At 45.6% G+C, this 27,897-nt stretch overlaps 1 protein-coding gene across 1 annotated transcript in view; it reads left to right on the top strand.

The window, feature by feature from the left end:
- The window catches only part of LOC8051403 (furin), a 51,394-nt gene extending 30,811 nt beyond the window's left edge, over positions 1 to 20,583 (top strand). The window contains exons 16-24 of the mRNA XM_029989211.3: positions 1,101 to 1,213; positions 4,591 to 4,690; positions 5,534 to 5,719; positions 6,827 to 7,053; positions 9,478 to 9,581; positions 11,437 to 11,614; positions 14,141 to 14,322; positions 17,354 to 17,618; positions 18,062 to 20,583. Coding sequence (XP_029845071.2) covers positions 1,101 to 1,213; positions 4,591 to 4,690; positions 5,534 to 5,719; positions 6,827 to 7,053; positions 9,478 to 9,581; positions 11,437 to 11,614; positions 14,141 to 14,322; positions 17,354 to 17,557 — 1,294 coding nt within the window. The 3' untranslated portion in view covers positions 17,558 to 17,618; positions 18,062 to 20,583. The remainder of the gene's footprint in view (positions 1 to 1,100; positions 1,214 to 4,590; positions 4,691 to 5,533; positions 5,720 to 6,826; positions 7,054 to 9,477; positions 9,582 to 11,436; positions 11,615 to 14,140; positions 14,323 to 17,353; positions 17,619 to 18,061) is intronic.
- Positions 20,584 to 27,897: the final 7,314 nt, after the last annotated feature.

Genomic DNA, 27,897 nt, shown 5'->3' with positions numbered 1-27,897 from the left:
TGCCGCAGGTCAGCCAATCGCTAACCGAATGAGTTGATCACGATGATGCTTGTGGGTAAAGCGATTGCAACTTTTGAATTGCCACGCACGAGTATTGCACAAAAGATGGCTTCTGCCGCAGGTCAGCCAATCACTAACCGAATGAGTCGATCACGATGATGCTTGTGGGTAGACCGATTGCAACTTTTGAATTGCCACGCACGAGTATTGCACAGAAGATGGCTTTTGCCGCAGGTCAGCCAATCGCTAACCGAATGAGTTGATCGCGATGATGCTTGTGGGCAGACCGATTGCAACTTTTAAATTGCCACGCACGAGTATTGCACTGGGCCTATACACCTTTTTGGTGCTTATCACCCAGGCAAAAATTGCTGAGTCACTGCTCTATGGACGCTGCGTAACGCGTGCGTGACTTCTCCTTTCAAGACAGCACATGCTTAGAAAGCATTCTACAGCCGAGTAAACAAGGATGGCAGTGCACACAAGGCAGTAGTTGGGATGATCTAGAGATCGCTGGTGAATGGCTTGAGTGCAAGGTGGTTCTTGTTTGGAATTTAGATGTTTTGGGTGGTCCAGTCCAACTCAGAATGCTGTGCTATAGGTGCTTTTTTTTTGCAGTCTTTATTTTCAGTTTAGAATGTAAAATGTCATTAAAATTTGTTTTTTCGTCAGTACAATCTCTATGTTAGGTTGAGTTTGTCTTAAAATACAAAACATCTTGAAGGGTTTTTTTTTCTTCTTTTTTTGCAATTGATGCATAGTTAATACAATCTTTATGTTATTTGCTCTTCTCTCCAGCTTTGGGATGATACACTCCTCCTACATGTTGCACTGAGTTTGGGGGGTTTTAGCGAGCAATTTTATTGCTTTAGTCATGAAGATGCAGAGTTGATCACTGTTTTGCTGTTTCGCACTACTAGAGTAGTCACAAAATTTCTTATTGGTAGACTGAATGAAGTTAATCTTTGTGTGAGCTAGCCTTTGAACATGAGTGCTAACTTTGACAATCCAATGCATTAACATTGCTTTGCTGAGCTAGAGATTGTTGTTACTCTGTTGGAATTTGTGTTAATGCTCATTTCAATGCGGTGTTTGTGCAGTTGCAAAGCACCCTGCAAGGAGTGTTCATCGCTGAAGAGCTGCAAGTCCTGCGTCCAGTACTACAGACTGGATGGCTCATCTTGTGAAGTGGCGTACACTCCTTGTGGGGACGGTATGAGCAATAGACCTCGATTTTAATTTATTTTGTGCAAACTTTGGTTGAAAATATTATGTTTGGAGTAAGAGCAAAGAATGGAACTGCTCTCAGCTTGGCTAGATTTTTAACTTTTGAAAGCAGAAGAGGTTTGTCAGAAGACAAATGTCACCCATTCTTTTATTGGAATGTTTTGCCAACACTTGCTTCCTCGATTAGGGCCAGAACTGAGGTTTATGAGTGAATGTTTGCAATGTTTCCTTTTTTTCCTTTGGAGGAGCCATAGGGTGGCATACTAGATATTAGAAAGTGAAAAGCAAGCATGTATATCTAACATGCAATTCATGAGTGTAAAACGAGTGGTGTTATCAGCGTAACACCGCTCATATTAAATTTGGCAAACATGTGTTACAATGAAGCCCAGCACCGAATATTCCTGACAGCACACTTAGCCAGGCTAGAAAACACGTGGTGCTTTGAGTTCTGAACATATGTTTGGTATTGCACATACAGTGGACTCCTCTTAAACGGAACTCGAAGGGACAGAAAAATTTGTTCCGTTTATCAGAAGTTTCAATAAAGCAAAGCACATAAAATGAGTGAAATATGACTTTATTTCACAAGCATGATGTCCAGCTAATGTAGGTGACTAGAAAAAAGAGGTAATGGTAGTTTGTTTTGCATTTTGTAATCGCTTTTTGACGAAGTAGGTGTGCATGCCTTGGAGGTACAAAGGTTTCTGTTGACTGCTGCACCTTCCCCAGAAATAGTCTTAAAGACTAGGCCGTGGCGCTTTTTAAAACGGCTGAGCCAACCGTCGCTCATTTTGAAGTTATCTATTCCCAACTGAGACGCAATCTCTCCAGCCTTTTCTTCGAGGATGGGGCCGCTGATCGGGAAATTAACACTTCGCGCGCGCTTAAACCAGAGAAAAAGGACGTTCTCTATTTCCTCAAAAGGCGTCTTTCGCATCCTCCTTCGGTCGGTGGCAAAGCTTCCGCGCTTTACAACGTCTTGAATCTTTTCTTTGTCCTTTGATATCCTTGAGAGTGTAGACTTCGGGATATCGAACTTCCTTGCGATCTCCGTCTTCGAGAGGTCACCACGATCCAGCTCTTGAAGGATCTTCATTTTCGTAGCAAGCGAGATCGCTTGGTGCGGCCGCTTTTTTACCGCTTCCATCACAACACGGCAAGCGGACGCTGGTTTGCGTACTCGATGGTAAACGTGACGCGCAACAGACGAGGCGCTAACCCTAATGGCGGTAGAAAGACTGGATTGGATTGCCTTAATATAATGGCTTGGATGGATGGATGAATGGCTGTACCGTACCCTTTGTAACGAGCGGCACCTCGCGTCATTTAGCCTAACATTTCGTCAACTTTTTTTTTTTTTTATAATAATATTTGTATAAATTTTGTTCTAACACAACCCCTTTCCCTTTAAAGTGTCCTCAGTCTTGGCTATTGCGTACTCCGTGGTTGTGAGACTGCTGTAGCTATTTCCGATGTCCGCGGTCGCCATGGGTAGTTTCGGTTTCAATCCCGTTTAACCGAAGTAAGCAAAAAGGGGGGTTCCGATTACCCGAAGAATTTATCATTAAATACATAGGAAACCAACCGAAACAACCTTTAGAGTTCCGTTTATCCGAATTTTCCGTTTAAGCGAGTTTCGTTTAATGGGAGTCCACTGTACATGCTGTGTGACTAAGCAGCTGGGTTCTCTAAAATGTTATTAAGGAACCTCAGGTAACTTTGAACAATTGCCGAAGAACACTTTGACTTCCTCAACCATTTCGTAACAATCATTTGCAAGTAAAAAAAAAAGATCCATTGCCATTTTATTTTTATTTAATGTACATGTACCACCGTGTGATAGTGAGAACTAGTCTTGTGCGAATAGTGGATTTTGAGTTCGAAGCGAATACGAAGCGAATAGTGGTTTTGCCCGAATTTTTTCGATTCGAATATCGAAGTTTTCCCACGCCTTTCACTACCATTGCATAATACTTAGACGAAAACCCAGCTAAACTTGTGAAGGTTGTTCCACTTGTTTATTTATAAACTAAGTTTGATCTATCTATATTTATGAACTGTGACCTCAGAAGGTCTGGTGTCTTGGGATGGCAAGTAAACGACAGATTTGACAAAATGAATCCTGTAGAGATGGCCAACTATTCCCGAAGAAGTGAATTTACAAATCTTGTTATATAAAATATACTTTCTTTAGTCTTGAGTTAAAGAAGAATGAATCGTGCATGATGAACGCAGGTTGTAAGGGCATCTCTGCCTAACATAGTATACTCTTGCGTAACAGTTTAATTTTGAAACTTTTACTACAATGTAGATATCACACAGTCGGCACAGGTGCTCCATCCCGCTTTGAATGTATGCTTTACTTCCAAGCACGCAATTACGATATTCATACTTTTCCAAGTGTTTATTGCGGCAGGTTACCCTTTGAGTGCACTTCTTACCAAGCACCGGTGCGCTGCGGAGAAGCAGCATTCGCGGAGCTCGCTTCCGCGGGTATTGCTTCTCCGCAGCGCACCGGTGCTTGGTGAGAAGCGCACTCAACGGGGCTAACCCGCCGCAATCAGCACTTCGAAAAACGCGAATAGTGCAGTTCTTCTCGAAGCGAATATCGAATAGTGTATTATTCGGAACTACTATTCGAAATTTCGAATATTCGCACAACCCTAGTGAGAACACAATGGAATTGTTTGCCTTGGTGCAGGGAATCGGTACGTGGCTGACCACAAAGCTAAATTAAATCCGGGGAGAAATTTGACTTATGAACAATGAGATTGAGAATCTTGGCGAATTTCAGAAACTCCAAATGGGTAGTGTGAGGAACCCCAGGGTTGTTGTAGAAACCCAGTTTGAGAACTATATTTTATACTCACCCATTTTTGGGGGGTGAAAGGTCCAGCCTTGACGACCACGTGCTCTTCCCACCTGTGTGGTCTGGAGGGTTTAACCAATAAATGCACCTTGCTTAAGAGGGTTTTTGCTTCAGAGGGACACCACTTCAGTCACCTCAGTGCTTAAAATCACTGTTTCCAGTTATCAAGCTTCATTCAATATCGCGGGGAACGCTTTTCCGTGCTCCAGAAACGTCGAAACGGTTTGGGACGAAGCAAACCGACGTCACCCGGGCTTCCCCACACCGTATCCGAAGCCGAGGAAGTTGCATTTTCTAATTGTAACGGTCGGCAGTTGCGCCTGCTCTGCGTCAGGTGCCAAGATGGCGGCGCCCTCGAGAAAAGGGTGGAATGGAGTGACGATACTCTAAGCATAGCTCATCTATAGTGACTCTAGTCTCGCTCGTCTTGTTTGGACGCTGTGCTTGTCCGGTGCTGAAGGTTGTGTCTGTTTCTTGTCGCCTTGTGCCAGGCCTCTACAGTCCTGGAGGGAACTGCAACAGGTGCCACGAGACATGCGCCACTTGCTTCGGCTCCAACGAGGACCAGTGCATCTCCTGTCCCCCCAACAAGTGAGTCTTCGGCCAGAGTTGTCTGTTCTCTGCAAGTGGTCCCCTTCGCCCGAGAAGCATGGACGAATAAAGGGACGCATATGGCCGGAACCTTTAAAATGGTCGGCAGCTTGCGCCACCTACCAAGTGTTTTTAATGTTGGTGGTTAATTTTTATTTAATAGGCAAACCATGAGGGTTGAGTCTCTTAATAGTAATGTTACTGCTAAAAGTTATAATTAGTGCAACGTAGTAAGCACCTCTTTGCAACCGGGTGCATGAACCTTCTGCCCACTGGATCTGTAGGAAAAAAAAGGTAGAATATTTCTTCTTCCATCGACTTATGCCACCAGTTAGATGACCTCGAATTGGTCATCTCCACCTTCCCAAAATCTATTTTGCACTCACTAGCCCTAAACCCCGATGCGGGGCAAGTTTGTATGATGCCTCCTATAAGAGAGGATGTTCCTCCGCAGGATTCGTTTGCTGCCAGAATGTTGCTGGACCTCGGTGAAAATTGTGAGGAGTATTTTGAATGAAGAATCTTGATTGCAACCCTATTAACCTAGAATGTGTTTTAGGGCTAGGTTCTAAGTCCAGAGCATCGTGAATTGTTCTAATGAAAATAGGATGACGCGGCCAGTCATTTTTACAAAAGACTGCGTTAGTTGTAAAAATCCCCTGCACTTGTACAGTACCTTGGCCCAGCGTCATAGCTGCTATACATGCCCTCCTGTTGTTGCTAAAAGAATCAACGATAACATGGTTTCTTTTAACATAAATTTATAATATTGCCGTGTCGCAGTGCCCCGCAGCACGTTCTCGTGCCACGAGCAAGAATTCAGTCACCGGTCGTTCCTCGCAGGGTGTGGAGCAACGGTCGGTGCGTCAGCGAATGCCTGCTGGGTTTCTACAGCGACGCAGAGAGGACGTGCGTGCAGTGCCGCGGAAACTGCCGCAAGTGCACGGGCGAGGAACTCGGGGCCTGCACCGCCTGCATGCACGACCTCATTCTGCATAACGGGCAGTGCATCCACGAGTGCCCCGTTGGGTGAGTCTCGCCGCCGCGGGTTTCGACGGAAGGGCGCAGAAATAGCGGTGTCCGGATTGAGTTGCGGTCTCCAACTGCGGCGACCGACAGGACGAGGACGGCGGGGTGGAGGTCGGGTTGTCCCACCTTTGGCGCCAGCTCCGCACGTTTGAGGACGCTTAGGCGTCCCCCAAAGCTTGAGCTTGCACGTGCGGTCAAAAGCACAACTGAAGGAAATGGGCGCGGGCCGGAGGATCGGCGTCGCAAGGAGAGTCCTCGCTGTTCTCCTTGTGTTGCTGACTACAGGCGTGCTCTTGGCTGGTGATGCCACGATCGAATTGTTGACCAACGGCTAGAGAAGACGTCCTTGCGAGCGTCGTCTCGGCGTGCGAAAGACAACAGTGCTTTTGAAATTGCCCTTAATCTCGCTTTGCCGCACGGAGCAACTGCACCACGAGAGAGGCGACTGGCTGAAAGAACTGCAGCCGGCTAAACGACAGAATTATTGTGGAACCGCTCGCTTTGACTATACAAAGGGTACCTTTGCTTCGCTGAATTAATTGGAGAGGAAAGTTTGGTGGTAGTTCGTTGTACGGACGTTTAGAGGTCGGGAAGCTAGCCTGTCTCGAGGGGCAGGCTAGCTGGTTCTTTTTGTTGTAGGTGAGAAATTTAGTCGGTGCGGGGCTACTTCTAGACCGAGGTTCTCTAATGTGCATCGCGCGGTAGTGGTACGCAACTGCACACTGGCACAACGCTCGTCCAGATCGAAACAGGCTGGTGCAGTATAAGACGAGAAAATACAGAAAAGGTGGAAAATTTTGAGACCCAACTTTGGATAGACTCTTTAACTACGGTGTGGTATTACTCATAACCGGTAAGTAAGGGACAGTTGTCTACCTTCGTGACGCGAGTCTTCGAGCTCGAGGGCTCCAATTTGGACACTTGCGGACAAAGCCGGCGACAATGCCGACCACCGCCGATTGGCCAATGCTACGCTTCTGGACGATCGTGGTGCGATGTTGGCCAATCAATGCTGGCCAATCGCGACGGTTGGCGACTTTCTCGCCGAGCGTCCAACTCAAGGCTGCAGGTTTTTCCGCGGCTCATTGGTGGCAATTTCCGTCTCAGCTTCCACCCGGGCGGAAGCGGCGACAACCGCCGCTGCCTGCCCTGCCACGGCACGTGCGCCACATGCATCAACGTGTCGGCGACGGGGTGCTTGTCGTGCCCATCTGGGCGGGCGCTCCACGGGTCCACGTGCGTGCAGTTCTGTCCCGGCGGAACTTTCCTCCGCTTCTCCGGGGCCCTGGGAGCACAGTGCATCCAGTGTCATCCAGCCTGCTCCAGCTGCACAGGTGCGCGTCGTGTGGCTTGTCACGGATGTGCCGCCGAAGTGGGAGGAGTGCAGAGACTCCTTTGTTACTTAATCCCACCTCACTCTTTCTTTCTGTGTCCTGTCCTTCAAGTTAGAATTGTCTCCTCGCTTATATCTAACCAGATGTCGTGTGGTTAGATGTGCGTCTGATTTGATGCAGCTGATCACACATGCTTGCCTTGGGGATCTTCATCGGAAAAGTGAATGCAAAAGTGAACGCATCTTAATCCCTTGGATTTAGTCTGGAGACATAGGATGTGCTGCGTGTTTTCAACTACACCGGGTGTTTTTGAGCTTTTCTGAGCTTGGGAGATACAATTCACGTAACAAATCGTACAGCTAACCACATTAAAATATACAAAAAAAGACATCTAATTACATATTTAACTGAATGGGTTTCTTTTCACCTTCTTCCTTCCACCTTTGATTACTTACATGATCTGAACGCATCTAGGCACTTCCATGCATTTTACCAGCTGTTGCACTGCTTGCATATTAGGTATACAGTTGAACCTCAATCTAACGTAACCAGAATACAATTTTTTTTGTCCCTCTCTCTTGCTTCCATTGAAGACCATGTATTTCTTTACTCGATTTAGTGAAGTACTTTTGCGCCGCAGTTTCGATTTAACTCAGTTTTTGAAAATCGTATGTAGTATACATATCGGCAGCCTCGGTGAAAAATAAAAACGAAATATTTGACAGAAATAAACTTTATTGCCTTAAACTTAACATATCTTTTGCAAGATAAAAAGAGACACACTGATGATGATGATAATAACAAAAATAGCTTTTAGAAAAGAAAAGTGGGGGGGGAGTCCGCCATAACTATTGGCCAATGAACTTCTGCATATGCCGAGTGAAAAAAGCTCCTACACGTGCATTGCGTCTGCAACGTCAAAAATATTTTTGTGTCTCAAGTGTTGTGCTTGAAGTGGTTGTGCTTTATACTTGGGACAATGAGTGGTGCACCGCGCATAAGGAAAGTTTGGTCGAGCACTAGGCGTGGCCCATGTCCAAGGTGGTGCAGCAGTTTTGTTTTGCTTTCTCAGCTGCATACTTTCCTGCAGTGCTAGGCACTGGTCCCATAACCATACAAAATGAGAGTCGTTGAACTTCATTCTTGTATTACTGCTGCAGTTTGTGGTGGAATCTTCTTTGTAAATGTTCACTTGCAAAATGTGAGGCAATTGGAGGGTTTTGGGAACCTGGGAGATAAATTGGAGTGCTAACCAACAGAAACCTTGGTTCAATGAAACCCACAATTTAACAAAGTTTTCGGCTCAAGACACGACTTGATTAAATTGAGATTCAGCTGCAACGTCAACACCTAACATAAAAATTCCTGACATCCTAAGGTGTTTACTGCTAGCAAGTGCATTTAACCTACTACAGTAGGCTCTCATTAATTAAAAATCCAGGAATCTACGAATTTTGTTTGAATTATTGAAAGTTTGAATTATCAGAAATTAACCTAAGTATGACTCGAGATAAAATGGTGATTTGCTGTATGGATGGCTACACATACAAAGGTGTAGCCTACTAATGATAAGCAGGTATGCCACACATAATACATTTGTGAAATGTGTGACATTCATCCCTCAAAAATTTGGTTTGTCGTGGACTGTTTAGGCATGACACCTCAAGACAAATTTAAGTTTGTTCACGCCGTAAAAGAAGTTGTCTATTGTGGACAATTTTGTGGGGGACGCATGAGCGATGCAAACGGGCGCCGCACGGCAGCTTCCCTAGCAGCTTGCACGGACGCTGCGACATGCAACTATGCCATGCAGCCACGTCGCAGCGTCTGCGCAACTTGCCATAAAAACTGCTGCGCGGCGTCCCCATTCTCGTCACCTGTGTGTCCCCTGCTTTAGCCCCGTTGAGCGCGCTTCTTACCGAGCACCGGTGCACTGCGGAGAAGCAACTGTCGCGGAAGCGAGCTCTGCTGGTGTTGCTTCTCCACAATGCACCCATGCTCATACGGAAGCGCGCTCAATGGTGCGCCGAGAACGAAGAGGATGAATTACACGAACATGCCGTTCGAATTGAGTGTGGCTTATAAATGCATTAAAGACATAGCGGGGCAACCGAAATTTTTAAATTTGTTTGCAGTAACCAGAAGTTTGAAATGTCCGAGTTTGAATTATTGTAGGCTTCTGATCTCTTGTCTCCAGCTACTTTTCTTTTAGTCACTCGCACCTAACCTAGTATATGCAAATATAAACGCATCCTATCCACAGTCATGTCGTTAGATGCATGCGGTTAGCCAAAGCGACCCGTTAATGTTGGCTCGGGCCAGTGAGCCCTCACTGAAAACATATTGGCGAAATTGTAGTGTCCCACCTTGAGGTTACGTTTTGTGCAAAGAAGCAACTGTGGTACCTTCGCGTTGCTGGCTCAGGCCCCGGTATTGGATCGTGCACGGCGTGCTCCAAGAAGGCCCTGCTGTTTCAAAACACCTGCGTGCCCTGCCTGGCTGACGAGTTCCTCTCTCCTAGCAAAAAGGTAGGCACTTGGCTTTATCAGCTTGCGGCGCTGGGCACACCGGATATTGCAAATGGTCCCACGTGGTTCACCAGATCCTCTTATGATAGCGGCTGTTACGCCTTGATGCATCGTGACACTGTCAGTCCGCAGCCTGCCCAATTGAGCTGGAGAAATGCTGACTGCCAATGTAAATAGAAGGCGAGGCACCTTCTGTAAAAACCATTTGGTTTGGCCTATAGTGTCGGTGCTTGCGGTCACTTCACTCGTGCAGGTTTTTGCCGAGCACCAAACTTCACTTCTACGCGTGTGCTGCAGAGGTGGATTCGACTGCCTCGGTAGTTCTAACAACAGCCTTTGATCTGTTTTATAGAAATGCAAGAAACCAATGCCAAGGCATTGCGAGAACTTTAATATTTACTGGAATGCAGGTCGATTTCGAACATAGGATAGCTCCACCCGTGTAGTATGCCGAGGCAATAAACAAAATATTCAGATATAGGTTCACTCTATTTCTTCAAGAAGTGGAAGGGAGGGAGATTTGTGCAAACCTTTATTTCACAGCATTCCTAGTCACTTTAGCCGAAGTCCCCTCCTCGGCCGCGCCGACCACATCATCGTCCGAACTTGCCAAACGGTCTGTTCCTTAATGCTGCGGCACTCGCCCTGTACCGCTCCAAACGGTCTGTTCCTTAATGCTGCGGCACTCGCCCTGTACCGCTCGCATCAGGCTTCACTGCTTCGGACCGGTGCTTTCATGTCGAGCTTCACCGCATCGCACTGGTGTGCTTGGAGAAGTGACTGATTCAACGGAGCACTTTGCTTACCTCGACGGATTGGCAAGTTTGCTCGCGATTATAGGGCGGCCTTCTTTGGTCACGATTATAGGGTGACCCCTAAGTATGATGTTGTCATGTAAGAAGAGAAAGAGAAGCCCTCCCACAAAGCTCTCTGCTCGCCATGACTGGTGGCTTCGTCCTCTCCGACCCGCTAAAGTGAAAAGAATGGAGGGTCTTATGGAAAGTGGCCTCTCTTAAGTTTCTCACGTTGCAGGGAATTATAGTCACAAAAAATTGGCTGCATGTTCGGTCATTCTGTCAAATGCGTTCAAATGCGGTTGCTTTACAAGGTGGGTGGTGCTCTTGGTTTGGGTTGTGCCTAGGACAGGATGATGCTTAGTGTTTCAGTGCCTGGGGTGGGTGGCACTGTTGGTTTAGGTGGTGCCTAGGGCAGGGTTTTGTATGGAAACAGATTACGCCACACCATTGTCTCTTTGTAACGCTGCAATGTCTTCCCTGCAGCACCACCCGGATACAAAGCCTTTGTGCTGAATTTTCTGGGTCACCAGGAAGCTTGCTTTCTTGCCCTTTCCACTCCTCCTCGTTTAGCACTCTTTCTACACAACCTGTTTCTGCTCCTCTTTTTCTCGCCTTCCACCCCCTTCCCTCTGCACGCTTTCTCACTCCACCTGCTTCGCTCCTCCCGTTCCTGCGTGTTCTGTCCGTAGCTCAGTCAGCGGCGCACTCGACTTCTGTGCTGGTGACCGCGGTTTAATCCCTGGCACCAATTGCTGTTTTTTTTTTGTTTTTTTTCAAGATAGTTTTGCGCTTATGAACTGATTGACCCACACATCTCGCACTTACGCGGCTCCGGAGGTTGGTTTGCCTCATAAAGCTTCTGCCTTAAAACAATGAAAACAGAAGCGACGTGTTACCTATATTCGAATTAATACGGCAGGTTGGACACTAATCCCACCCTAGGAGGTGGCCGAAGTATTGCAGCATTGAAATAGCAGCCAATGCGGCTGAAGCAAAACGCTCTTCTCGCCGAAGGTTGTTTCTGACACTGGCGTCGCACGGTGTACTTGTGCCAACAGCGCTGCCAGAAGTGCAGCCACCCGTGCAGGTCGTGCACCGGTCCCGGCGAGGACCGCTGCCTCTCGTGCGTCGACGGACTCAGTCTGGATCCGCTAACGTGGCGGTGCCTGCCGTGTTGCCCGAGCGATGCGACCCGAGCCACTCCGGGCACTTGCTGCGTCTGCAATAGGGAGACCAGTGAGTGGCCCTTCATCTGTTTGTGTTTCTCACTTAGTGGGACTCTTTTTGGTGCTATGCATCTATATTTTTTTAGGTCTAACACTTCTGGCTTATTTTTGGGTGAAGTTCGAAGGATACAGAAACCCAATGCACCAGTCCTTTTTTTCTGCGTGTTTAACGAGGAGTGATGTTAGTTAAAATACTGCTGTGTTGTGTTTGCAGAGGCAGACTACAAGATCCTAACGTATAAGTGCCTGGAACGCGTCTTTGACTGGTGCGCTTAGCGTCCTGTCTTGCCCCTACACCAAAAGTGGTTCCGAAGTGGCAACAAATGACGTCCTAGAAGCCGGTCTGTCTTGTTGTCAGGGGTGGTCCAGTTGTGCCATTTGCGCCATTTTGCTAAATTCCCGCTTGCCTGCACCTTGCTGCGCCCAAAGGGAAAAATTGCGCCAAACTGGGACAAAATGAACAATTCTGTAGACGAATTGGTTTTAAGATGAGTTTTCGCTTTCACCTGCCAACTGTGGGGATCCAGTGGGATTTGGCCATCACAGTCCAATCCAGATTTTTGCCTCCGAGGCATTGTTTCACGGGTTTCGCATCAATTTTACCGACATCCCCAATGCAGTGCAGTTTTAACAGTTTCAGTTGCATTTCAAAGTGCACTACCGAAGGTTAGGAAGCGCAGGTTCTTTTCTTTTTTTTTTTCTACTTGTCCGTGCTCAGTAGCTTGACACTGTTTTATAGCAATGTGCTCGCACATGATTCCCATTTTGTTAGCATGCTCGGACGGGACTGCTTTGCTACGAATTGTGGCCTTTTTTCACGTTGAAAAATGTGAATCCTGGATCGTACATACTACTCATTAAAATGTCTACACGTTAAAAAAAACCAAGAATATTTTTATTGATTATTTGTCTGTTCCATGTGAGAAGACTTTGTATAGTTCCGATTTACCTCTCTATCTAGAGCAGGAATCTCGAAACCCTAGCCTGCGAAGTCACTCCATCCGGCCTGCAGATGGCTGCGGTCTTTCCAGCAATGCCTGGCCCCACTGTCCACTGCTACAAACAAAAAGAAATAAACGCGCATTAAACAAAAAAAGAAATTACCGCCGCGACGCGTTTTAAAAGTGCAGGCGAAGGTATAAAAAAGAATGAGAGAAAATCTGCATCAAAACGTGGGTTCTCTCGCTATAGTATTTGTTGTAAATTGTCATCACTGGCATTGCTATTCATAGTTCCCTGTTTCATGTCTGTGTAACTATGCTCTGCGTCGTAACTCTCGCATATTCTCACCATCAGATCTAGCATACTCATTAGTCATCTTCTGCCCTGTATTAATATGCCAAAGTTAGCTTTGATTTATATTTGGTCAGTTCTCTGGGTCACAATTATTTTGTAATGTTATCATTAGCAACATGTTGCATTTAAAAATAAAGTATATGTATTCAACCCTCTTACATTTTCTTATAGTTTTGCTCTAGTTGAAATTTTTGTATTTAAATCATTATTTAGGCTTATTTATTTAGTATTTCCTCATTTATGCAATGTTGTCTATTTTCCGGCCGTGGAGACCGGGACAGATCCCCAATCCGGCTCCTTAGCCAAAACATTTAGGGACGCCTAGTCTGGAAGGTTAAATTGGTAGGCTACATCGACTTCTGAAAGGTTATATTAGCACACTTACATCAATCCGGCTAACCTTTGTCTACTAGCACAGACAAACAAAACACGAATTTGACTATGTTTATGGCACAGCTTCACAGCATTCAAAGGGCAAAGGGCAAGATTAAAGGGGAAGCTCCTCTGACCTCTTTCCACTTCAGCAGAACAAATGCTGGAGAGGAGGGTGCCTCCAGCGTTCGCTCTGCTAAAATTGAAAGAGCTGGGAGGAGCTTCCACTTGACTCCTAACCCGTCGCCAATTTTAGTACGGTATAACTGCCAATTTTGGGCTTTTAATGGCCACCAAGCAACTGATCGCACAAACGCATGCCGGCATCACTAATTGGGAACTGCATCGAATTGCACCAAACTTGCATATGTGCTGCTCCAAAGCTGCTCCAAAGAGTGATTCTTTTTCTCGTACAGAGGTGTTTCATGACGAGTATGTTTCTGCCCCAAAAACTGCTCCATACTTAAAACTGGCTGGACCACCCTTGTGTTGTCAAATCTCGCGGCTGTGGCTGTCGGTGCTAGAAGCCCTGGCACAGAGTGTAAGCGGCCGTGAGCATCGCCTTCTTCGTGGAGTCCATACTCCTGGTTGCTGAAGCTTTCCACGCACTAGTCGGAGACACGTTCCATACCTGGGCATGACGTATGCAGTCGAATCTCGTTAGTTCAAACTCACTTAATTCAAACTTGCGGATAATTCAAGCTAACATGCAGGCTCCATCTTACGCGTCTGTATGGGAGGAAACTCCCGGTAATTCAAACAAATTTTCGATTTCCCTCGAGTTTGAATTAACGAGATTCGACCGTAGTATAAATTCTCTGCGTTTACCAAGCACCGATTACAAGAACCTGTTTGCGTCCCTTCGCAGACGAGTGCGTGACCGGCACGGAGCACCAGCGGAGTACGTCGTGGCTGGTGCATGACAGTGCCACGGGGACCTACGACCTCTCGGTGCAGCGGGTGGCAATGACGGTGGTGGGCATCTGCGCGGGCGCGGTGGCCATGTTCTTCCTCCTCTTCGGCCTGCTCGAGTGGTCGTCGTCCACCGGGGTACGTGCACGGCGATTGGGATTTCTGGGCCTGCGGTCGGGAAACTCGGGAGCTCGAGTCCCGGCACCGCAAAAGCCTTTGTCTTTTGACGGCTTCGTAACAACTGTTTAATTCGATCGATGCGGTGAATTCGCCCGCTTTTCTGTTATGTTCGGTGTTTCAGCAAAGACCAAAAATATTTTTGCTGCTAATGGATGGTTGAGGAAAAAAGACTCTTTTCGGGAACAAACTAGCAGCCACGGTGGTCGTCCGGGATTGCACGAAACCTAGTCGTTAGCTGAATGATTAACTAAAATTTGCTGGTACACATTTGAATTATCGTCCTCATTTTGGAATCTTCTATGTTGTGCCTGCTGCACAGGGGGTAACTTTAACACACCATCACGCTTCACATGTGCTTTAACCTTCCTAACATTTACTGATTTAGCGGTTTTCGATAACGCTTGGCAAGTTTTTAATTGGAACTCTACCTTAATATCCCGAGTCGTCACCTGTCCCCAAGTCATTGCCCACCCCACTTTTTAGGCGCATATCAGTTTCTAAAAAAAGTGAAAGCCGTTTACAACTCCCTGTAACACCGAATTAGAGCGCAGCTCTTGAGGAGGAGGAGGGAAGGGTACTGGGGGGTGAAGTGACCTGGGGGGTCACGTGACCTTGGGGAGTCACGTGACCATGCCGATGATGTCATCAGTGACGTCACTGATGACGTCATCAGTGACGATGACGATGCGGACTCCGATGACGTCATCAGCGATGATGACGATGACGATGCGGATGCCGGTGACGTCATCTGTGATGATGACGATGACGATGCGGATGCCCCCCCGAAGTCACGTGACACCCCCAGGTCACGTGACCTCCCCGATGACGTCATCGTCACTGATGACGTCACCGGCATCCGCATCGTCATCGTCATCATCACTGATGACGTCATCAGTGACGTCACTGATGACCTCACCGGCATCCGCATCGTCATCGTCATCATCACTGATGACGTCATCAGTGACGTCACTGATGACGTCACCGGCATCCGCATCGTCATCGTCATCACTGATGACGTCATCAGTGACGTCACCGGCATCCGCATCGTCATCGTCATCATCACTGATGACGTCATCAGTGACGTCACTGATGACGTCATCAGTGATGATGACGATGACGATGCGGATGCCGGTGACGTCATCGGGGAGGTCACGTGACCTCGGCGGGGGTCACGTGACCCTCCGGGTGGTCACGTGACCTGGGGGTGTCACGTGACCTCGGGGGGGGGGGGTCACGTGACCTCTGGGGGTCACGTGACTTCAGGGGGTCACGTGACCTTGGGGTGACCTTGGGATGACCTTGGGGGCCACGTGACCTTGGGATGACCTTGGTTACGCCGACGCCAACGCCGACGCCGACGGCGACGGCGACGGCGACGCCGACGGCGACGGCGATGGCGACGCCGACGGCGACGCCGACGCCGCTCAAGCCGGGAACGGGCCCCTAAGAGCTGCGCTCTAAAACACACGGAGTGATCGCAGACCCCTACAAATACCAGAGAGCAGACTCTGCGACCCATGAACATTCATCCTACCCGAATGACGCGACCGCGGACCTTACAATTGGAGGACGTCCGTGACAAGGTAAACCAAGGAGGGAAAGACACTTCACTTTGTTTCCGCATTTCCTCCCCAATTTCCTCAACTCTGAAGTCATGGTACATGCATGTAAAAAGAAAACAATAGCGATAATAGAATGAAACTTTGTTTTGCTTACAAAAAAGTTTGTTTGGACAAAAAAACAAAGTAAAAGGTAACACAAGCAGTAACCCATTCAGAAATCGTGAGGTCAGCGAACATTTATGTCATGGAATGTAACCCAAGAGAGTAAGGTCGAAGTTTGTCTCCACCGAAGTAAGCCACCGTGAACCCGCTCCATTTCTTGGAATGTTCCAACCGCGGTTGGTAAGGTTGTGCAAAGTTTAAGACAAGGCCAACGGGTGAATAAAGATTTGCTGGAATGCCACACACAGACGTTTGTGGAGCGTCCTATTTCTAGCTCCGTGTTTGTGGTGCCGTCCACACCACGCAGCAACGCTGCCTCAACCAGCATTTACAGCACGTCGCGCACAGATACATGCATGTATGCACCAAACAAGGAAGTAACGCAAGAGTCGCAATCTTGACCTTGCGATTGACAAGATGTGCGACTTGGCCCGACGACAAAAATATTTGCCAACGCGATCGCCCGCTCACTTGCTCATTGCATCTGGTTAAATTTCCTATTTTTTTGTGGACTTTTTTTCTCTTTCTCACTAGCGAAGAGAACACAGCAGTGTTAGAAATGTGCTTTCACAAAACACACTCGCGCTGTGTGCCGGTCAGCGGTGTTCATTGCACGTATGCAAGCAATGAACTTCGCGATAGTAAAACATTCTTTCATGAGCATTTCTTGCATAAAACGATGAAACTAATTCGAGCTTTGAGTTTAATGTATCTCCTGCGCAGCCACGCTAGATACGTACAAAGAAATAGGCTTTTTTTTTTTTTTTTTTTTTTTTTTTTTGTGCTTACCCACTGAGAAATAGCCCACCCATTCTTTCTTTTTTTTTTTATGAATTTCAGGTGGCAGGAGAAGGGGGGGGGGGGGGAGGGCAGTGACTCAGGATATTGCAGTATGTTTGCTTTTACTAAACAAAACATTAACTTGTAAATTTTCGTATTATTTTTTTTTAAATTCTCAACGTCTGCTGTGGCTGGCAGTTTGTTCCCAAAAAGTTTCTCTTTTTTTTCTCTCAACCACCTAATTGGCAGAAATTTCTGAAAGTCTTTGCAGAAACGCTTGGTATATGTGTACATCTTTGTTTTCGTTATTTGATGATTGCATTCTCTTTCTTCCTGTATCTTTTATACACTTTAAATGCCATTACAATCTGCATGGGGGCTGAGACCTTCATCCAATCGCTGTTGAACAACTTTTTGTCCCAATCCCCGTCGCCATTCTTTTTTTGTGGCTATGTGACAGCGAATAAAATTGCTTTGATTTGAAGGGTGGGAGCATCCTCGGCAAGAAGGTGCGCCTGGCAGACTGGCTGCGCGGAAACGGGAACAACGGTTACTCTCGGCTTCCCGGGGCCAAGCGGACGGCTTCAGACAGAGCCCGGTTCGAGGTGGAGGCAGAGAAGGTGGCGCTGACGCGGGAGGACGAGGAAGAGGACGAGGAGGACGAGGAGATCTTCCACAAGGTGACCTAACGACGGGGAAGCAGCGGGCAGCTGCGAAACAATTGGGCTCTTCCCTCTGGACGATGGCGAGGTGAGGCTCCTCTTTGTCGTGGTAATGATGGTATATTACTATACTGCCCTAAATGAATCTCCAACTGGTGTGTGTATGTATGTTCTTAAAATTTTTTTTATTGACTTTATTTTTATTTACAATATGTCACAATATTATACAATCGGTGTTTGGACCCATAGCCAAGGGCTAGTTCATGGGTCCAACAAAAAATTAGAATTTTGAATGCGGCAGACGACGTGCACAACCTGAAATAAAATCTAATTATGAAGTATTTACACAATAGTTAATTCTATATTTTACTAATCTGAAACACAATATGACATATTTCTAATCTTAACTTTCATCTGAGTACAGAGTAGGCGCAGACATGGACAATGAGCTAAAGCTGCTTCGATGGCGGATCAGGTTCTTGGGGGTTGGCATCCCTGAACGATCTTGGTGTGTTTTCTCCTCATCTTCAGGTCCTAACCAGTGAGAACTGCGCTTCGAGGGTGTGCCATGCTAAGTGGTGGTGTCAGGGCCTGTCTAGGAACGCGCTGGCTGGTCGGCAGGGTGCAAAAAAAAAGGCGTCTGACTCACCGTCGTTCGACGTCTTGCCGCCGACGAAAAATTGACTGCTCGTGCGGCGAGACACGGAAAACCGGCGGGATGTCAGCCATTCGCTCGTCCGACAGCCGACGTATTAATCATTTTCTCTACGAGTAGCGATTCTTGTTGTGACGACAGCTAGGGCTTTTTTTGTCAGTTTGTTTTGTCTTTTTTTTTTATTCATGCTCTGTTGGCATTACTCGGGAATATTTCCATTTAGTAGTAGTAGTTGTAATATCGGTTAGCTTTAATGGCATTGCTGGAGTGCGGAATACTAGACCGATTTCACCGGCCTTTGTGTGTGCGGTTGGCTTTGTAAGCAAGCTGCTGCACCATCATATTTCAGGTGGCATAAAAGAGTTGAAAGATTATTTTAATATGCTAAGGTAAGTAGGTAGTCATCTTGGACCATTATGAAATTCCACACTTTTGTACTTGTGTTTCAGCATTCAAAATGCCACGAGCTCCTTGAGCAGTGTATGGTGAAGCCGGTGAAATCGGTCTATAGAACAACCTTTTCCGTTGCCATCAAGTTCTTAGTTTTTTTCTTTACATTGCTATATCTTGGTCTTCATTATTTTTTCTAGCTAGATTGTGCAACAGAAGTGACTTACAAAGTGCCAAAACGAAAAAAAAAAGAGAGAAAAAGTTGCTTAAGTTTTTTTTTTCTTTTAATACGTTGGCCCTTTAATGCATGGACTGTTTATCCTGACAACGATGTGCACTTGTGATTCCTTCCGATCTATGTTTTTATTGTAACACTGCGGTCCCAGTATTGTTCGATGTGAATACTCCTTTTTTCGGTTCCTCACACTGCCTATACGTTCAAGCATGAAGTGAGCTACCTACTTCTTCGAAAGCAGCAATCGTTGTATCCAACTCATTGTTAAGTTTGGCGGCATCTTGCATAAATATATTAGAGTAGTGTATGTAGCTCCAACCGGATATTTGTTTTACCAGACTCGAATCAAACCGACGATGCTTTACACACTTGCATTTTTATTGCGCCCTTGTATCGGCAATGCTTTTAACCACGCACATTGCTTGCAGCTCGTGATTGAGACGGTGGTATTCGCTTTCAAAGCTCCCCGATAGAGTCGTGCTTCTAGAGTTACGATGAGCGGGGATGACTTGTCTTCTTTTGTTTTCCTCCACCAAGTAATTTTTCCGCGGCATTGCGAAGAACTTGGGAGTGGCGAGTGAATTGTCCTCGTGCGCTCGGAGGTTGACCTTCCACAAAGTAGAGGACGCTATTTTTGTAGGTATTGCAAATCTTGGGGCAGTTGTATAATCGACAGAGTTGTGCAAAGATTGCATTCCAGTGTACTATAGTGTGATTGTATCATGAGTGGGTGTCATTGCTGGAATTTGGCACGTGCAGTGTGACGGGCTTGTGCGATGCCTTCAAGGATTTGAAATTGTTAGATTCTTCGAAACACCTTTATGCTTTCATTCTCAAGGCCACAAGAGCAATCAATGGGGTGGGTCACCTCATTTTTGAACAGATGGGATGGTGTGCTCATACTATTAGTTTTATAACGGCACAGGTTGTAAGTTTGCATGGAGGCATATTCAGGCACCAGGCAACATTCCAGAAATTTTGATGTGAACAAGCTTTCGCGGGTGACTAGCAGAAGGAAAAGAACATTGGTTTCTTATCCTTCCATGTCAACACCAGTTGTCATCTGCTATCACACTTCTTTTAGCGGACAAAAGCATCCGATCCTTAAGCTGATAGAGCCACCTGTTGACTGCAACAGAATGTGACTTTTGTCATTGGCAACTAAACTGAAATCAAACCTTGAAACATACATTTTTACTTCTATCCATGGCGACTTTAAATGCTGTGATTTTTGTGAAGTTTGCCACCACCCTATTACGCATCTGTGAAAGGTCACAATGTGGCCGAACCAAGGTTAGAACCAGTCTTTTTACATTGCTCATACTTACGTGTCCTCACTCATTAAAGGCGACTATTTCTAGGTTTGGTGATTAGTAGTGTATTTTGGAAGTTATTGTCCTTCCTGCTAGAGCACAGTTTTTATTGCGCACTATGGTGTGCGAATGCTTGCTTGCTGTGGAAGTGTGCCTGAAGCAGGGCTGCAGTGTTCCAAGCCACCGTGGACTCTACATACAGCACTGTGAACTATGCAAGGACACTTGGTCTGCGCGAAATAGTTCCGAATTATCCCCTTCGCCGTTGGTGTTTGGAACAATTCAGGTTTCTAGTCAAACACATTTTTGTTTATTTGTTTTTTTTTTTCTTCAAATTAACTCTTCAAAAATTTCAGTTGTGTGTGCTTTTTGACACCATGTGAATAATGAATGTCAGAGGAACAAAGCAATGTATACATGAAGAGATTTAAATATACAGCTTATCGTATGAATTCCAGCATATGTTGTGTCTGCTGCTTTCTTGTGAAAAACTAGTTGGTTCAGCCCTATTAGTCAAGATGTGACTGCTAAAAGCATGCAGCATAGAAGGCATAGGCTGAACTCCTATGTTCTTAAAGTACTGCACCCAATCTCCTGCAGAGTGGGGCTCATTCATTTGCCCAGCATAGTACTGCTCTATTAGTAGTACCGTATGCATGGCTTGCAGTGACGCCTCATCACCAGTCATTCTGGTGGCCTGGTTGCCGAGCGCGAACCTCCTCATACGCCATCGAATTTGCTTACTTGGCAAGAACAAGTACAAATGATCACCGGCATGGCTCAATGACGTCACTGGTTAGTTGCTTGTTGCCAAGTGGTCAGAACACTTGCACGTAACAGGGAAGAAATACAGTTGCACGATTTGTAGCCCTTATCGCAGAGCTAAAAAAAAAAAAAGAGAGAATAAGATATCCAATTTAGTTAAATCTTCGAACATTTCCACAGTTCTTGTGGTCCCCTTTGGCGATGCGCCTCTGACATTTGTAACTGCAGGGTAAATCGAACCGCACAAGTCAGTTGGACATACGAGCGGTCTTCGCAAGAGCGATTACAGGTAAACCAAAAGGTAGGTCCTCTGAGTAAGGCAACACATTTTTCCTATTCTTCTGGCATGCACACCATTTTCTTTTTTATCTTGTGTTGGCGCAAACATGGATTGTCAGGCAACGGTCTTCGAAAGGATGTCGATACTCGGGCTCTGCGGGCGTGGGATAGAAAATTTCCTAGAGCGAACACTCAGTTCAACGCGGTCGCCTCACTTGGCTGGCGAGGCACTGAGAGCGGCGCTGGCTCTTCCTAAATTCACGCAAGAAGCATCAGAACGCACCTTCTACAGAGATTGAACGCCAGCCAACATGGCCACCTCATGTGGTGCAGTCAACGCTTCACAAGAGTGTGAACGCGCCTTTAAGGCGCGTTCACACTCTTGCAATTGAGTACGACCGAGAAAGACTTCTTGGGACCGGATGCACTGAGCGGAGCTGGTCCTAAGAGATCGCAAGAGGCTTAAAAACCGGTTTGGTCTCTCTCGGTCGCACTCGGTTGCAAGAGTGTGTCTAGACTAGGCCATGCCATAGCTCAACCACATTTTTTTCTCCCCTCAATAAATGTATTTTTAATCATTCACTCGCCTTGTCCACCGAGTTTTGGCACCTCTGCACTGACCAGGGTGGAAACAAAATCACGATTAGAAAAATTAAATTTATCAAATTTATTTGATTTAATTCATACTTTATTTCAATCACTGAAGCTATAATATAGCAATTTTTTTATCGCCTCATGCATTTTTGAACCCTGCAGATTGATCGACCAATCCGTCCGATCATTGATAACAATGCGAAAGAAAAAGGGACACTGACAGGGTATTTATGCTCGCGAAGGTTTTTATTTGTACATGACACATGAGAGCCCAACTATCCTGAACATAATTTGTGACTCAAAATTTTTTTTTTTTTTTTTTTCTTTTCTGCCCAAAGATTGCCGATCAAGAACTTGCCGGTTTGAGTCACGCTCACACTCTACTCCGTGAGCCATGTGCCGTCACATACATCAAATATAATCGAAGACGTGGGTCATCGAAGGCACACACTCAATATTAAAAATAGAAACAAAACATAGAATGCCAATTTTTTGTAGTTTCTAAAAAGCTCCAAATACACTGTCTAAAAAAAAATATATATATATATAAAAAACACAGCCACACGACCCTTTCCAGTCCAGTTTCCTTTTCGAGCAGTTGCGTGTTTTTTTTGTTTTCTTTTTAGCTTTCTGTAGCAAAGTATTGATTGGGTAGCAGTGTTGTACACGTTCCTCAAAAAAAAAAAAAAAGGAATGAAAGTTGTTCGTTTTGTTTTTGGAACGCATTCCCGTTAGTTACATCGTTACATTTACATTACATTTGTATTTTGCTGATTACCATAGTTAGATCAAGCAAAGTTTTTTTTTTTTTTTTTTTAATGTGTCCCATTAAATGGCAACGTACGAATTTGAATGCAGTGATGGAAGGGCACCAGGAGAAGACAAGCAGAAACGGTTTCATTTGTTGATATATTTACCTTTAAAAATCTCAGCTTTCAAGCACATTTTGTGGTGGGCGATTCAGATGAGCCAAATGTACTGTTACTCCACATTGCACGGGCGTTTTACAACAACCTCGCACGTTTCCATCTAATAGAGACCCTTGTTCGAACTTAACAACTGTTGCTTCTCGATGTTGCTGTCTGCAAGACGAGCAAGTGAAGAAGAGGGGGCTTTTGGAAGGTCAGTCTCGAAAACTACAAGTCCTTCCTCAAGGTTGGATTCGTTCAGGTTGAAGGTGGGGGACAAAAGGAGAAGAAACAAATTTTTTTTTTGGGGGGTTTATTTTAAGTGATTAATATTTGGGATACAAGGATACGTTCGATGTCGGGTAACCTGTACTTTTGCTGTAACTAGGTTGTCTTTTTTTGTGGAAGTTCAGGGATGGCTGTAGTCGGCCTCGTATTTCTGGATGTATGAGGATTCGTGGAAGCAAAGAAAATAGCTGAGTTTGAGACGTCCCTTCGTTTGTGTTTTTTCCTTCGACTAAAAGTTTGGCTTGTTATACTGCAGGCTTGCAAAGAAAAAATAAACAAATATATATATATATACAAATGTCCACCAGCTCTCCTTCACCCAACTGTTACCAAGAAAGGACAACACAAAATAAACCATGTGATAGTAACCAAAAAGTTAACGAGATCCGGCACTTTCTTATAGATATTGTTTTTATACTTTTAGAATTTCCCTCTTAGAAATAAAATACAAAGTACCCCACTGGACGAAAAAAAAAAAAAGAACGCCATTCCTTTTTCCGTTTCAGTAAAAATAGAACGAGTTCCCGTTCCAGTTCCACCAATGCGAAATGGAACGGCGGCGTTCCTTCTAAAAGGAATGCGTTCCAGGAACGCCGTTCCGTACAACACTGTCCGGTAGTCTTCTGACACGATTTTAAATCCCCTAGGAAAAAGAAAATGAATAAAGCCGTCTACAAATCTCTAATCCGAGGCTACAGCGCAGCTCTTGAGGAGGGGAGGATATGCCCCTCCTCCTCCTGCCGCTGAATTTGTTCATGGGGGACGTGACGCGAAGTCGTGGCGTCATTTACCCGGTAAATTTAGCGCAGAAACTGAATTGGTGTGGAGGTCACGTGACGTCAAATTTCCCCGCTAATTTTAGCGGGGAAACGTCCCATATTGCAACGCGCGCGGTTACGCCGATGGCGACGCCGATACCGCTCAACTCGAAAACGGGCGCCTAAAAGCTGCACTCTAAAATATAAAAAAACGAAAACAAAAAACTTTGAGCTTTTTCACGGCCCGTTCACACACTTGCAACCGAGTACGACCATGCGTGGTGACCCTGGAACTGCATTGCACAAGAGCGAAGGGTTTGCTGTATTCCCGGGGTCGAATGTGCGTAATACCTATAAGAAAGGCTCGTTTATAACGTTGATAAAAGTTTTTCGAGCCAAGAAAGAAAGGATAATGCGCGAGAGAAATATAAATAATGCCGGACCGCCAAGCTTACACCGCTACCCAATAGATGGTGCCAGTGTGTCCTCTCGTAAGAGGTTTCAAGGATTTGTGTATCGTTCAAATTGGTTATTTGAACGATACACGAATCAGACATGCATATATAACGATCCGGGGTTGCTATTTATTTCGGAATCACAGTGACCATGGCCTTGTGATCGCTGTGGTACGCCGTGCCGTCATAGGTAGGGTTCCGCGTTTTCGGTTTCTACTTTTTCAAAATTCGGCGTCATTTTTTTGGTGTTTATTTTAAAATTCAATTTTCGTTTTTTTTTTTCGACGTATGGTTATGCCCACAGAAGTTTATCGGCTTTTTTCGATGAATATAAAATAAACACCAACGGACACCGAATCAGATGATCCTTGTAGCTCTGATATTCGTGATCACTCAAAGAATAACGGCACAGATACATTGAAAAAGAAATGGACACTTTATTTGGCAAATGTGTGCAACTGTAAAAAACAACAAAAAAAAAACGCAGAAGTACAAACAGGTCTGATATGAAGCCTATGCCCAAAAAACATGGAACTTCACCTTCTGTGCATCAGGATTACGTGATCTTATTAGTAGACACACATGTACTTTCCCAGGTTCTCCTCGTTGATCCGCACTCTTTCTTTCCCGTTAATATGACCCTGAGCTTCGAGAATGCCCTCTCAAACACTGGACACTGGCAGGCTGAGGATATGAAGCGCTGCCAGAGCCAAAATCGTCCTATCAACCAATAGTGACCGCCAAAAGAGACACGGTGCGACGTTTTAAAGCACAACACAAGATGCAGACCTAGCATCAAGTTAGTCTTCCGAGTTTGGAATATGCTCGTACATGGCGAAGTCATGGGGCATTTCGGACTTCACGTTCCGATCGACGATGCGCACATTAAACCAAAACATCGTCATGTCACCCTTGTAACCCATAGGTTCAGACACGTTTCGATAAACACTGTCGTTCCACTTTTTCGCCACGGCTCTGCGGTACAACTGGAAGGTCAGAGTGACCTTTTCCGGTTAAAACTGAATTTAGAAAATGGATTCGACGTAGTTTTGTCGGTTTTTATCGGTTTAAATCGAAAATGCCGAACCTAAAAACTGACCTTTTTCGGTTAAAACTGAATTTCCGAAAGTGGATTCGGCGTACTTTTATCGGTTTTAACCGAAAACTCAGAACCCTAGCCGTATAATATAGCTGTTTTTTTCCCCAGTGAGGTACTACATTTTAAGCCTACAGATAATTCCGATCGATCGTTACATTTCCGTTCTTACTCTCTGCACATGGAAAGACCAATTTAGAGTTTCATGAAACAGAACTGAACTTACGTGATATAACATGTTCGATGATTTCGCTTTGAAACTGAATTTGAATTTCCTAATAAATACATTTATTCCGGGATCGAAATAAAATATACTTTTTTGTGTGTTTAATTGAATTTTGTTTACTCCAAGCCACGATGATAAATTTTCAAGACATGCGTTGGCTTCGCGCTCAGGACTTCTAGGCTTTTTCTGAAACAAAAAACAACAACAACAACAACAACGAATGTTTGTGTCATCAGCATATGAAATTATATCTGGTGTTTGAGGTACTCTGATGTCATTTATGTAAATTAAAAATAAGAGCGGGCCGAGAATGAACCCTCGCGGGACACCGTATTTTATTTGACCTCGCGTTATTAATGTCTGTATATTGTAAACGATTTGATAAATAGCTTTTTATTAAACTACGTGAAATTCCCCTAATTCCATATATGGGGAATTTCCCGAAACGAATAATGGGCTTGATTGAATCAAAAACTTTTTGAAGTTGAGAAACACTCCTACTGTATGTAGCTTATGCCCAAAATTGTCAATTATTTTCTTTTTAATATTTAGCAGCGCCCATTCAGACGATTTTTGCTTCTGAAAGTCGTACTGTTGCTCCGCTATAACATTATTTTGTTTAAAGAAATTTATTAGTCACGCACCAATAGCTTGCTCTATGGGTTCGGAAAAAATGGGGAGAACGAAGATTGGCCTGGGTAGTTGTTTACGTCATTTTTATCACCTCCTTTGTGAATCACCGACACTCTTGCTATCTTTAATTTATCGGGAAATATGCCGGTACTCAGAACTAGATTACATATATGTGAGATTGGCGTACTAATTAAGTGAGCAACTGATTTTACAGGCTGGGCTTTTATACCATCTTCACCACAAGCACTGCTAATCTTAATTAAAGGGCAACTCCACTTCATTTTTGATTTTGGGGGTATGATCTGTTTAGTTTAAGTCGGCGAGCCTAATTAGAGAGATATAATTTGTTTTTCGGTAGCGTGTATAGTTTTTTAGATATCGCTTATCCAAGTTTCGTTTCAGCGGCACGGCGAAACCGAAACTATCGACTCAAGTAGCTTGGCAACACTGATAATCAGTGGCGCGTCGACGGCATGACGTAGATCTCGTTCCGCGCTCCTGAGTTGACGCAACGACACGGCCGGCTCAGTCGCACGCGGAGTTTCAAAACAAGGCCAGTTGCACATTTTCTTTTTTACCGCTGCACTTTGTAAGCATGCACCAAATATAGTAAGTTTTAGTGTTTATTAAGAAATTTGTCGGCCGAAAAGCGAATCCGATTGCTATAAATAATATGACGCGGTCAGTACCGGTGCAGCGTGTCTGAATTTGTTTCTTGCTCGCGGACCAAGAAAAAAAGGAATAACGGGAGACACATGGACAGATGGTATCCGCAAGCGGTCTAAGTTGTTAAAGCTAAGGTGCCTTCATGTGTACGCTAGTTAGAGATGCTGCGACCGGCCGCTTGTTCTGAAGGAGCCGACGGACAGTACGCGAACAGCAACGGCACCAGATTGTTTTTTAAATACGCGCGTTTCGTGGAGAAACTTACAGCAGTCAGCAGCCGTAGATCCCGTGTGTAGGTGTCTGGCGTAAAGTGCTGGGAGCAGAGCTTCGCGTTGGAGCTCGGAGTCGACGGTCTTCCGAAGTCTATCCGGCGAACGGCACTGACCCACACCCTATGCCTTTTCCGGTCCCTTGGGAACTGGTGGAACCGCAGCTCCGGGTTTCGCACCGCATTGTTGGGGCAACCCACAGCACTACAAATCGTGCTGGGCATTGCCCAGCGCGAGTCCGGCGAGACTCTCGGGCTCCACGACACGCGCGTGAGCGAGCAGCACCGCTTCGCTCTCTTTCGCTCGGTCGCGGAAGCTATGCTGAAGTTAAATGAACTCCCAGGACGCAAGCAAGAATAGGAAAACACAGGAGAACGCGGTAAGCACCTCTTGCCGTAAGCAGAATCGCATAATGCCACGGAAAACGAAGCGTCCGTGGTGTCCGTACGAGAGCATAGGACGAAACCTACGTCATTGCCCAGTGTTGCTTGACTAGCTCACCTGGTGCAGCGTTGCTCACCCGCTTTCGGGCAGCTAACCCAGCCGCTAGAAAATTTTTAATATTGGTATTAATCGGGAATGCGGCGTCGGTTTGCCGGGATATTTTGGGTATGACCGCATTGTGACCCCCTAAACCGATATCAGCCATTTCTATAGCGTCGACTTTTTGTGCGGAGTCTCTGTACTACTCATGTACTACTGTCTTCTGCACTACTCATGAGTAGTGTGACCCCGGTTTTAATGACCGCCTCTTGGAACACAAAAGAAGTGTCCAAAATGTCTACATGAGAGCCGTGTGTACAGAGATTTTGGCCAATGGGAGGCGCGGGCAGAGCC

This window comes from Ixodes scapularis, unplaced genomic scaffold, assembly GCF_016920785.2.
Source record: "Ixodes scapularis isolate PalLabHiFi unplaced genomic scaffold, ASM1692078v2 PGA_scaffold11__112_contigs__length_91849675, whole genome shotgun sequence".
In the NCBI taxonomy this organism is placed as follows: Eukaryota; Metazoa; Arthropoda; class Arachnida; order Ixodida; family Ixodidae; genus Ixodes; species Ixodes scapularis.
The sequence above is the reverse complement of the archived record's forward strand: the minus strand, read 5'-3'. Positions and strand labels throughout refer to the sequence as shown.